Here is a 13,606-nt window from a genome sequence, read left to right as displayed (position 1 = left end):
AGAGCAAATTCCATTCTGCAGAAGCATCATTGATATGTAGAAAGATTAAGTGTAACTTTGTCGAGTTTTTCAGTGTTAAATATTTCTAAGGTTTTCGGAAATGTGTTTACAGCGCTTAGTAGATGTATAATGCAAGGGAATGCAAGTAATTTATAGAGAGACGAATTATTAAGCTAATTTTTATAGAATATAAAACTTTTCAAATTTAATTAGAACCCTCGAGCTTTAAAATTTTTACATTTTTCATTTTAAAAAATATGACTTGATCCGCCTCTCGCTGCATAGATTTTACGATATGACGTCACATTGACAAGTGCATTGCGATCATTGAATGGTTTATATCTTGCAGGATTTTATTAACAGCAAAACAGTATGCAATAATAAGTTTTGATGTAGTTTAAAGCTCTCCTACAGTTAAAAATAAGAAATCCTTCATTTTGAGGTAATTTAAAGAAACAATATTTCTGTATGATGTCATATATAATAGATATTTCTCGTATAAATTAGACCCCGCCTCATTTTTGTAGCCTTAACTGTGCTGCGTCCGCTTACGTCTCGTATTTTTGCTCGATTTATGAGATTGATCATAGTGCTTTATAATCAACTTTCATGCATTAAATCATCGAGGCAATAGGTCAGAGGTGCTTTGAAATCGGTAAAATGCACATTTCCGACAATAAATATAAAAATGAATGTAAAAGTTTTGAGTTTCCAAACTTAAGGGTAGGCATACGTTAAGTTATGCAATTTCTTTTTTTTTTCTAGCAAATATTCTTTAAAAAAAACTGAGTATGCGATTGAGTGGAAATTACTTTTTACTCTTATATCAATACCTTTTTCTTTAGGTGATTGCTTATTCCTTGTACTGTTTCAACTTCAGGAATTATTTTGTTTTAGTGGACAATTTTCCTGAACCATTAATTTTGCATACTCTTTGCAGGTTCAGAAATTTTTATTTGACGTGCTATACTTTGTTCCCCTACTGATTCTGAATGATTATAGATGGGTATACCCAGATTTTTCTTTCTTCTACGTCAACGGAATCGAAAATGTAATGGAGGTCACAAAATGAATATCCAGCCGTTATCCTCCTTTTTCGTTTTATTTACTTTAAAAAATAGATGGTAGAACATTAATGTAACGATAAAACTCATTTGTTCCTAACAACCAAATACCTTTAAATAACGAGACCAAATACAAGGTTAACACATGCGCTTTAAACGAATGATTATAAACTGATAGAAACAAAGAAATGAAGCACTTTGCTGCAATATATCTATTCTTTATTTTTTGGAACAAACAGCGCACGCTAGTTCTCTTCCTTCAACATATGGTGGACATTTCAATGAACCACAGCGACCTTCTACAAGATAAAATAGGTAGCCATGTTTTCCAGTTTGGCCGCCATGTAAGGTGTCTGGATTCCCGTCTACACTTTTGTATGTTGTACTGGCTGCATGATCATGGTACCCAGCCATTAGGTAACCATGGTATTCAAGGTTCCAGCCTTTGTAACAGGTTTTCCTTGCTAATTTTTTTAAAAAATTGAAGATTTGATAAAGAGAGGAAAAAAATATTAGCCATGTGGAGAGAAGATAGAATACACAGATTTCTAAAGTCATGCAAAAATCGGCCTTTTGTAAAAGTGGTGACTTACGTGTACATAAGAATAGCATAAAAAATGCATATCTTTGAACTTGAATAACAACCTAATTCTGAATGAATAATACAGGATTTGTTGTTTTATTTTAGAGATTGTACCAGTTTACATTATCTGGACGTTTTGCATTCATACAAAAAGATTTTTGCTTTGCAAAAAAAATATCTGACAACAAGGAATGTATTAACAGACTGTACTTTTTTTCTATTTCAATTAAATTGTACAAAATCTTGATACAAAATAAAAAAAATATGACTCTACACAACATTACATGAATTTGTAGACATATCATTCTTATTCATTTTGATTTACTCGCCTGGAAACATTTTCATAACGGATCTGTTTTGAACAAGGCAGATAGCACAAGGTACGTCTTGGTGATGAAGTGAAGTAAAGTGATTTGGGAAAAAATCCAGTTCGTACTCTGCTCCATATACATAGGCCCTAGCTCCATCATTTCCATCCTTGTAGATCCCCCACTCCGGATCCCTCGGTAAACAAAGAGGATCTATAGCCGCTCCTTTATGAGTATGATAAGATCCTCCAGAGAATCCTATAACAGTTTAAATCCTTGATAAAGTTCGTAATGTAACAATATCTATCCGTTATATCTACATAAAAGTGCAGTGTTACTAGTGACTAATTTTTCAATTGTTGAACATTTTCTCCCGAATAAATACAATTCAAAAACATATTTCAAAAAATAAATAAATAAATAAAAACAAAATCATTTATGTTTCGAGGTATAGAATTTATTTACCAGAATAAACAAGTTTTGCGTTGGATGGACACATCTTCTTTCCCCATCTAGTGTATACAATGTTTTTGTTTCCTATACCTACGAAAACGAAGAATTCCATTTCTTTTTTATATCAAATGATAAATATTAAAGAATACAAATATTATATAAGTGTTCGAATAGAATACCTTCATCCTGCATGCTAGCATTTACTTCCTCCTTGAATTTTTTCATGGATTTCTCAATGACACCAGTGAAGCTTTTGAATTCCCGCCTTAAAGCTTCTACCTGATATGCTCCTAGAGCAGACGACAGCTGTCCTGTTAAGTAACCCTGTAACATGTCTTTACAATTTCCGGTCTGTGTTTCTCCAATTGTCTTGTGGAGAAGAAAAACCAGGACAAGATAAAACGCCATTATCTAAAGTTAACATGAGGCTTTTTTTTTTTTAAATTTTCTAACTGAGATACTACGTTTTTAATTGAATATGGTACAGCTGTTTATTAACAATGAATTTTCAAGAAAGAAGAAAAATATACGAAAAATATTAGACATTTTATTATCATTTCTTATGTTTATTTTTAAATGATAAATCTCTTCTCATGAAAAGATAAGCAGACTGTGGTATACAAAGCAATGGTATACAAAACAATTTTTCAAAATTTATTTCATTGCCTCCTACCTTCGTAATGAATGTTTCCTAGGTAAAATGAAATGTGATTTTCGGCCAATATTTATGCTTATATTCTTTTTGCATCAAATATAATGATTGAAAATTTGAGGACTAACATCTGGTATCAACCCACGCATTTTGATTTCACAGTGAGACACGAAAAAGATAGATTAAAACATTATTTAATATCTATGTTAATTCCATCAAATTGTAATTAAACACCTAGAAGTAAGGAAAATAAATTAATAATAACGAACATTCTAGTTTCCCTTGCAATCTATGGCATTTATGAAATAAGCTTAAGTAGGGATTCTTGTCTGGTTTCAGACTAGCTGAAATATTCACAGTATATTTGCATATATGCCTTATATATTTAGATGTAAGGGATTTAAAAGATCATATTTATCTTTCCTCAACATAATTGTACAACTTTAAGTAGAAATGGTAAACTGAGTTTGAAATCTAGCAAGGACTACATTTTTGGCGAAACGGCGGCATATGAAAATATCTCCTTTTCTGCTTTTCAAAATTACTAAAGAACAATGAATTTAGTTCAACATTTTTAAACGATCAAAGACTTAAAGAAAATTTCAAATGAGAGTAGAATTAATAACTATGGACTGAAGTTTTAAAATATATCAAATAAATATGATTTTCTAAATAAACTACAATTTTGTTAGCTTTCAAAAGATTCCAATCTAAAAACAGATTTGAAAAAAAAATCCGTAGAGAGTGGGTTTTTTTTCTCTTAGTAAACGGTCAAAACTTTTTGTTTCTGTATCAGTTTGTATCTTTATATGACTTCTTTACCATATGTGAAAATGAGAAAAATGTAAATATACAAGCATATAAAAATAACTGATATATTCTAAAAAAATAGGAAAAACAGAGGAAATTTAGATTAATAGATGATATCTATTATAGTTAAGTTATTTATTTCAATTTGGTATTATCATCTAATACACCCTATGAAATATGGAGATAACGAACAGTATTCAAGCTCAAAAGTCCATTAAACAAAACAAAATAGGAGCAGAGCACACACGGACCTCCAAACATCAGAGGTGGGGTCAGGCGCCATGGAGGAGTGAGCATCCCCTGCCGACCTGTCACACCCGATGTGTGCTCCTTATTTAATATAATGAGCCTTACAAACAAAGACAATGTTGTTACCTGCTTTGTCAGCAAGAACCAGTACGTACTGATCACGTAATCTATCTAATTCTTTCTTCACTTCTCCGACCGGTCACACCCGCCGTGTGCTCCTTCTCATGATCGGGAAATAACGGAAAAATCCGTCAACAATTCAGTGTGTAAATAATGGCCTAACAATTAGTATGAAAAACGTCAATCAGCATTTGACTCAATGATAAATTGTATTTGCTAACAAGGTCATTGTATCGACCATAGAACTTACGAAATGATGACTTTAAACGAGACAACTGATATTCTTGTTTCATCAACTTATTTGTCAATGTGATATGATCTTTATATGCAAAAAGAAAAAACATTTAATCTTTTAAAATAGAAGTAGGCATCACATGATTGGCAACAGTATTTTTTTTTTATTTTTAAGGTCAAGAAAAAAGATAATGACCTTGATCTGACCTTGCTTTTGAAATAAAACAAATTTAATTTAATTGATACCATCACTTAAAGATAATGTCCTCTTCAATCTATAAAAATTTCGTTTATTTTTAAATGCAAGAAATATGCTAAGAATCTCTCCTTAACTACATTATAAAGGTTTTAATGCACATTTTATGTTTGTCTAGTTAACCATGATGACTGATAGCATTTAAGATTCAAATTATGAAGTAAAATTTTAGTTATATTCAAATTATTTGAACGAATGTTAGAAAGTGTTTATGAAATTAATTAAACATAAAGTCGAGGAAGGAGAATGCTAAAGTAGGCAAATGAGCATTGTCTTCTCTCATAACCAAATTTAGATGTGGAAATTTTCTAAGCAAAAGTCAAATTTGTTCTCAATAAGTCTTACAACATTTAAATTAAGTATGGGGACATAAAATAATGAATGTATGGTATAAAGAAGTCAAGGATGTCTTCTTCTTATATAATGATATGATAATTCTTATTGCAGTAATTGGGGGGGGGGGGGGTGACGTATTTTACATTGATGAAGAAAATGAACAAGACTATTATAGTGCTCCACTTTTTTGGGAGTTCAATTCACAAACAAATTATGAGTAAAACTTATTGTAAAGCTTATTGTGTCTCTACTCAGATCACTTCTTTACGTATGAGAAATTGAAATACATTTATCTTTTAAAGTTACTCTTCATTTTCAAATGATATCTTATAGAATCAAAGAAAAAAAATCGAGAAGAAATTAAAACAATAAAAAGCAGAAAGTCTTTTTAAGGAAAAAAAGATTTTATGTTATTTTATATAAAATTCAGACTTATCTGAATCGGTGCAAGCAAAGATTTTTTTTTTTCAAATGGACTGGTAAAAAAGTGTAAAAAAAAGAAAGTCTGTTCTCTTTTTCTTTTGCTAGATAAAGGTTCATATTTTATATTATTACTTGTCAGAAACCCCTCATCTTAAATTCGTTTTTTTAAGTTTTCAAAGTTCTGAGTGAAAAATGGTTTCTTATTTTATGCCTAATTTTATCGAATAAAGAAAAGAAAATATGTTCGCCATCAAAGCCTTGTTTTGATACTAGTACATGAAGATTTTAATTCTGTCTATGATTGTTTACTGGATTTATAAGACTGATCACTGTTTTACTCTTCACTTCTGATTTACATTTTAACTACTGATCATGTATCTCAATCTTCTTTTCAACAATCTGTCCCAGTTGATACATGTAGTTTGGTGTATTTTAGTAAGAAAAAGAAATCTCCATTGTCTAGCACGTCGTCAAGTATAAAAAGTTGTCACTCTGTTGAGTCTATAAGAGGCAGACTCCAGCAAAGTAGTTGGTGTCCCTAGTATTGTCCTTGGAGACAAAGAATTCGTCTTATATACAGTCTTCAGATAACAAATTTTAATATAAAACACACTGCACCTTCTCTAGAATAAAAGATTGTAAGATCAGAGATGTTTTCGACGATTCCTATTAGGATACCATGTGTTCCATTTCCAAATGTTGTACCAAAAATTGTAAAACCTTTATTTTGATAACCAGAAAGTCTTTTAAAAGCAACTTCATAGGACAAAGACTTAATACCAAAAGTTGTGAAGATCTGAGTTGTAAGTCTTCTACGAGGGCCAGATTTTTGGGGAAAAAAATACATTTCCAACAAACAGTTTTACTATTAGTACTCCATTCCGTAGAAAATTTGAATAAATACTGGATTAGGACACTAGGCACTTCATTACTACGTACATGGTTGCAATTACCATATCAATAATGTAGGAAATCTTTCAAGCCTGTGGTGTGACAATATGAATGTGATAGGACTTTTTAATAGTACGTCAAGACGTAAGCGCAGTCATGGATATCATTTAAACTACAAGCCAAAAATATACACGATGTTTCATTTGATTCGCTTTTACCTTTTGTAAGTTGAAGTCTATATCTTGTATTTCCAACAGATATTCCCTACCATTGCATTAAAAACTTTCAAGTGTAAACAAACTCTGCAGTGTGTAACCATCTAAAACAAAATACTCCTATAATATAGGTGTTCTTGTTCTTCCTCCTCTTTCAACTACAGTTCAGCTTGACACATCGTTACTTGTGATGTAAACATAGTCTAAAATGACTATCTTTAAGCTATCATTTTAAAAAGTCCTATATTCAGGGTTCTCAAATCATTCTCATGAGGAACATAACTTCATTTCTGTCATGAATTTCGTCGCGAGGAGTATACTATATATTAAAGAATCCCATTCAAAATCAAAGGATAAAATGTAAACCATCCATCCTTCCGTTTTCAGAATACCGGAAAGAAAGTGATAAATGAGTTAGAAGGACTACAAAAAATAGATGAAAATAACGACCAGTGATCGATTCTAAAAAAAAAAAAAAAGCTGCAAACAATGTACACATCTGTGAACAAGGCATAAAACACGGACCCCTGGAAATTCCAGAGGTGCGATTAGGTACCCATAGGATAGTAATCATCCCCTGTCGACAGATCATACCCGCCGTGAGTCAAATGTATTGCTCAGATAAAGGAAATAATACATAGTCAAACTAAGGATAAAAAACAAAAGCGTAACAACATGTTTTGGTCCCGGCTGACAAAGCTTGTTATAACGTAGTCTTTGCTTGTAAGGCTCATCATCACAATTGAATTTTAGAACTTGGTTTGAATTCCACATCTGGTATTCCGACCTATACCCCTTCTTGTATAATGATTTTTTTTAATCAGTATTCAATACTTTTAATATTCCAATTAATGGAAATGTTTGATTTACCATACCTTTATTGGATTCCAACACTTTATAAAAATCCTTACAAAGATATGTTGCAGGGTCCAGCAAATGTTCAAGAAAGCCCCTGTCCTTACTCCTCACAAAATTAGAAACTTCTGTGAAGGAAAACGTCAGATGTATTCTGCTATAACATATTCAATAAGTGGTTTAAAACAATTGTGAATTCTAAAAAATCTCCAAAGAACTTTAGGAAAATTCAAAATCTCGAAACTTTTCGAATATAAATAGCATCAAAACATATGACTTTTTTTACGCTTTACACAACCATTCCTCACGATAAATTAAAGATCGACCAGACTTTTTGACATCATAGACAACTGCTTCCACGGTAAAAATTGAACTCGTAAATTTTAATATATAAATTTTCATGTCTTGTGATTGGCTATCTACAAAGTTGCTTTGTTAAGAATCATTTTGACTCTACATGCAGGTACTCTAAAGTTGACATTAAAGCTATATTATGGCGTATCTGAGCTAAAAAATAATAATACGAGAATAAGTGTAGATTACACATGATATAAATTATTTGCGTTCCAATAAAAACTTTCACCGATTTGTAACTTGATAAACCTTACGTTCCTAAATTAAACTGACTTTGAACTTTGTCTTAATATTTAAATGTGGAGTCGGTAAATAAATCGGTTATTGTTTAAGTTTTGTATATCTTTGAAATGCGAATGATTTAAATTGTGTAATTTACAGGAAAGTCCTATCTTTATGTAAAGTAATAAAACAAATAGAAAGATCTTTTTAATTTTGGTTATCTGAACTTGTCAAAAAATACGCCACATATGACTTTAAAATGATGCTGAGTTTCTAATTGACAATATCTATGTACTAGTCTTTGAAGACCAGGTCTTCCAACAATCTATTAGAATTCTGAATTTATCAAAATAAAAATTCATTAAGAAGAAGAAGAAAATTCTGCATTTCAACTCAACACTTCGATATTCTGACGACTTTTCATCAATTAACAATAGTTAATTTCATTCATCGATCATATGTCGACTCGATAGATGAACAATGATCATTCTCAAAAGGCCATTCAAACAATACAAATTATGAGCAGAACCAATTACTTCAGTCAATTTATCATGAAACTTCAAACTTTTATTATAGATAAACTATTAGGATGCAAAAAATAAATGTAATAAAAAAATCTGACAAAATCGGATGAAAGGAAAGCATTAAGGAGGTTGTGTCCTGCCATCAAAAGTAATGAGAATTTTTTATCAAGTATATTTTTAGAATCTACACACATAGCTTAATTAAAAATCAAAACAAAAAATGGGGTCAATGTGCTTCTTTTGGCGCTACAGAGCATTTAGTTTGACCTTTTTGCACTGTAAATACGTCTTACAAATAAATCATTTTTAAAAAAAGTTTTTCCTCCAATATCTTTTTATTCAGATAAATTATGGAAACAAACACAGTCTTATTTCATCTTGAATAGACACATTAAAATTTGTGACAACAAAAAATTTTCAAATTACTTCACATGTTCAATTATTTGACCTTTTTGCACTCAAAAAAGTTATTTTTCTGGCATTAAAAGTTTAACAAACAATAAAATCATTTGAAAGTAATGACATTTTACTGAAACTAAAAAGAATGGTTAAAAGTATCTTATATATTCAGAAAGGAAAATTAAAAGTGGGGGTCTATGATGTTCATTTTCAGACATTACGAAAAAAGTGCTAACTTTAAGCTTAAATTATGGCTATTTTTTTTTTCTGGATTTTCACAATAAATTTGCTATATTTATCAAATATGATGATAGAATTCATGATAGTTTATTTGATAAATAATTAAGGACCAGCATAAAACAGTTCACGGTACAGAATATCTCCGTGTGCAGGCTGCATGGAAAAATAGGAATCCAAACTTAACATACTTTAAATACACCGAAAGAGAAAAAATGATCATTTTCTTCTAAAAACCTTCCGCCACAAAATATAGTTCCTCACTTAATGCTTTTGGTATGGAATTTAATCATGGAGATTTAACTGAATGTATTTAAATTGGTATTGTAGAATCCAAATTTATTGTAAGAACTAAAACATTATGCAGAATTTTTTAGATATAGGTTAAGACAAAAATCTGCTCAAAAGCTTAGGAGAGAACCTCGTTAAATAGGGTCCATAATTTTTCTATGAAAATTACTACAGGAATGGGGCATAACTGTTTTCAATTTAGTAAATTTTGGTTAAAGCAATATGAGCTGTATTATTGAGAATTTTATTTTGATGTTAAAATGTGCTATTATGAGAAAGCTATATGTAACTTAGACCTTTGTGATCAATTGGACTAAATTAAAGTATCAAATTGTTTCAGAAGAAAGATTTCTGTAAAATGGACTGTATAGTACAGGGTGTTTCATAATATATGTCACACATCTAAGCTCTGTATAGTACAGGGTGTTTCATAATATATGTCACACATCTAAATGGACATAATCTGAATATCAAGCATGATACCAAAAATACCAAAGTACCATAAACAATCATATAAATCTAAAATTATGATAATGCAAAATATAAGAAAAATTATAATCCCAGAAAGTTCACTGATGATGGAATCAGTGATGTCATGTTTTCAGTTGTTCTCAAAAATGGAGTACAACTAGCAAGAAAAATTTGAATTTGTAAACCTTTATTATAAAAGAAATCAATATCGTACAGGACGACAATAATGTACGTAATTTTGCTTCAATCAAAGCTTAGAATTAGTTTTTTATTGCAAATATAAACAATACAAGTTTATAAACATACTTTATTTCTGTCATTGAAATAGTTAATTACAATATTGCAACATTTTCGACATCAGAGTTACAGCACATATTGCTTTAAAATTTTGGTGCATTTTTTTCTAACTTGAAGAAAGAGGAAATGAACTGTCATTTACAGATGCAGTAAAACCTTTTATACCCGAGACAATTTTTTTACCGATGTTTCAGCTCACTTCAGAGTGCATGTCGCATTTCCAAGCCTCATAATAATTAAATTCTTAGGGCTGAGGTTATCAAAACATAGGTCGTCAAATTTTGTCTCTAAATCTTTATGCATATTTTTATTACATTTATCATTTATGCACGAAATAAAATGATCCATGCATACTAAATCTTAATCTAAGGGCAGGCGCGTAGCCAGAATAGAAATGATGTGTACGCAAAGAAGGGCAGGAGGTTGGGTGGGTGGGGGGTGTCTTGAGCCTCCCCCCCCCCCCCCAGTGTTTAAGGGCTCTTATCAGGCACGTAATATAGCTTTTGCCAGCCAGGAAAAAATTACAACTTTAAAAAAATTTGTCTAGCAAGGGTGAAAAAGGAAGATTGTCAAAATTCGAGGTCCTATTTCTTGTGTGTGTGTGTGTGTGTTTGTTGAAAGGGGGGGGGGGGGGGGGGAGGTGTGTCCATCTTTCACAAACCAAATTTTTATTAATACAAATTACCATGATTTAACAATGGTGCAACAAATAGTGGGGGCCCACCCTTTCAATGTACGTTTTTTTCAATAGTAAAAGGTTACTTACTTACTTACTGCCCGTGACGCCTTTGGCGTATAGGGCAGTAACGAGGGTTCTCCATCCTTGTCTATCACTGGCTAGCTTTTGGAGTGTGCCCCAGCTTCTCTTTTGTTCTTTAAGTTCGGCTTCCACTGTCCGCCGCCAAGTGACTTTGGGCCTTCCTCTCTTCCTTTTTCCCTCTGGTGTCCAGAAGAGAGCTGTCTTTATGATGCTGTCCGAGTCCCTTCTAAGTACATGGCCAAGCCACTTCCAGCGTCTGATGATGATGATTGTGGCCATGTCCTCTTGCTGGCACCTGTTGAGAAGGTCTTGATTTGAGATGGTATTGGGCCAAAATATTCTTAAGATCCTTCTCAGGGACTTTGTATGAAATGTTGACAGCTTGTTCAGGTCGCTCTCTGTCATTCTCCAACACTCTGATCCATACAAAAGGATAGGTAGTATGCAGCTTTTGTATAGTTTCAGCTTTGTTCTTGTTGTGTACTGACTTGATCTCCAAACAGTATGTAGGTTGTTAAAAGCTGCTCTTGCCTTGGATAGTCTCTCTTTGATGTCGGTCTCTGCTCCACTATCTGTTGTTACTTTGCTACCCAAGTATGTAAAGGTGTTGGTGCATGGAAGGATGTGATTTTCCACTTGGACCGCTTGTGGGTTGTTTACATTTAGGGTCATGACCTCTGTTTTTTTGGTGTTTTTCCTCGTTACTGTTTCCGTAACAATACTTTTTATGAGTTAGGGTTGTTAGCCCTAAGCTCAACCCCCTGGACTCGAAGGGCCAGTGGTTTTCTGTCAGGGTATCCTTCCCTTAGCCACGGGTTCCAGTTATTTCAAGGCGCCGGACACTCGCCTTTTGCCACTGCCACTTAGCTACTAAAGCATTTCCAGGGTCACCACGAGGAGGTGTGGCATGTGACTTGCTGGCAGAACCTATTTAGAGACGGTGGGCATTAACTCAAGGTTTTAAGTGGTGAGACCTAGTGGCATAAGTATCACCCCTTGAGACTCGAACCAGCGTTTGACCCCGTAAAAGGTTAGGTTTTGGGAATAAATAGTGGGGAGGCTCCCTTGATACTACGTGCCTGCTGGTGAGGGCCCAGAAGCTCCTGAGTTTTACCAAATATTTCATTCATTTTCTTGAAATATAAAAAAATTATGCCATTTAGTTTTTTGTTCAGGAAATAAAAGACATAGTAATATTTATTGTTTTAACGAAAATTAATATTCCATGGAAACTTATTGTACATATAATTGAGACTAAAATTTAACCGATATATTAATTAGCCCTTTCACGATAACTGCGGTACTACTCTTTTGCAGGGCAAATTAATAACTTTTGGCGAATTAAGTTTTTGATGACAGATAATTAAATGACGTATATTAAACACTTGCTTTTAGGTCATATTTCACCAAAATTTATCATTTTGCCCTGCAAAAGAGCAGTACCGCAGTTATCGTGAAACAGTCTATTGGTATCATATAATCATTCTTAACATTTAAAAAACACGTATACAAAATTTTAATTATGAACAAAAAATATCGTATTGTAAATCATACTAGTAGATCATAGCATTCAACGATGTGGCTGAATTTTATTTTTTCAAAGATCTTTAAAAAAAAAATGTATGATAGAACAATGACAAAATAATGAATGATTTATTTGGATTTGCCAGTTATTAAATAAAAGATTTCAAATCTTATCATACAGCCATGATAATTTAAAATTTAAATCGACACAGTATGACACAGAATAATTTGAAACACGAATATTTGTTGGATGGTACTGAGATTTTTTTCTCCGAACAATTCTCTCTTTTTTCGTAACTTTTTTTTCCTGAAAATGATGTGTACGCACTTGCGTATTTGCGTATAGGCAGCTACGCGCCTGTAAGGGAAATCTATTTATTTTTATTCTTTCTTAAATTCTGCATTCACTGTCTCCTAAAAATGCTAATATTTCCAAATTTAAAAAAAATATATGGAATTAAATTCAAAATATTCGTTTCAAATTTATGTTATCTATGTGAAACAATTATCTGTTAGAGTTTTAATCAGTTTACGCTCTCATGGATAACAGGGACTTTATGTTAATTGCTTTAGTAAAACAATGAAAAGATTTGCAGAGTTGCGCTCCTTTTTTATATTAATTCCTATAGCTAACTAAGGTATTCCGATCCTCAGGTTCTAAAAATCAAGAGTTGGGTAGATGAAGATGCTCACAAAAATGTCTCTGAATTCTCAAAGTAATGTGTATTTACCCATGGTACATGTATTTCTTCAAAGTTCATCACTACAGTCAATCACATTATACAGGGAAAATTATCAAATCTCTAACATACTTTCAGGAAACGCGAATAGATCCACCTACTATGCATTTTCTGAATGAAAATTGATTAACAAATATATTTTAGGATAAGGAATTATACTCATTATTAGGTGTCCACACATTTGGAGAAAATTGCATATTTTTATACTTTTACGGTACTTCAGCTCTTCTATTTACTTTAAGGTATTCAATGTATAACGAAGGGATATTGAACAATTTTGAATCATTTTAAACTAGTTTTAAAAATAAGGATTGCTAGATATCGATGAAAGTGAAATG

General features: G+C 32.0%; 1 protein-coding gene across 1 annotated transcript; it reads right to left on the bottom strand.

Moving 5' to 3' along the window:
- Positions 1–1,283: 1,283 nt before the first annotated feature.
- Positions 1,284–2,816, bottom strand: LOC133186635 (short-chain collagen C4-like). The gene is made up of 4 exons (XM_061321868.1): positions 2,588–2,816; positions 2,421–2,498; positions 1,977–2,213; positions 1,284–1,528 (listed from the first exon to the last, which is right to left on the bottom strand). The coding sequence occupies exons 1-4, from the start codon at positions 2,814–2,816 to the stop codon at positions 1,284–1,286; spliced, it is 789 nt and encodes a 262-aa protein (XP_061177852.1).
- Positions 2,817–13,606: the final 10,790 nt, after the last annotated feature.

This window comes from Saccostrea echinata, unplaced genomic scaffold (assembly GCF_033153115.1).
Source record: "Saccostrea echinata isolate AGI-Se365-2 ecotype Australia unplaced genomic scaffold, CSIRO_AGI_Sech_v1 ptg000014l, whole genome shotgun sequence".
Taxonomy (NCBI): domain Eukaryota; kingdom Metazoa; phylum Mollusca; class Bivalvia; order Ostreida; family Ostreidae; genus Saccostrea; species Saccostrea echinata.
This window is presented reverse-complemented; position numbering and strand designations above follow the sequence as displayed.

Coding starts and splice junctions, on each gene's coding strand:
- LOC133186635 (XM_061321868.1), bottom strand. CDS start 2,816: ATGGCGTTTTATCTTGTCCTGGTTTTTCTTCTCCACAAGACAATTGGA. Junction 2,499..2,587: donor TGCTAGCATGCAGGATGAAG/GTATTCTATTCG, acceptor TCGTTTTCGTAG/GTATAGGAAACAAAAACATT. Junction 2,214..2,420: donor CGCAAAACTTGTTTATTCTG/GTAAATAAATTC, acceptor AAACTGTTATAG/GATTCTCTGGAGGATCTTAT.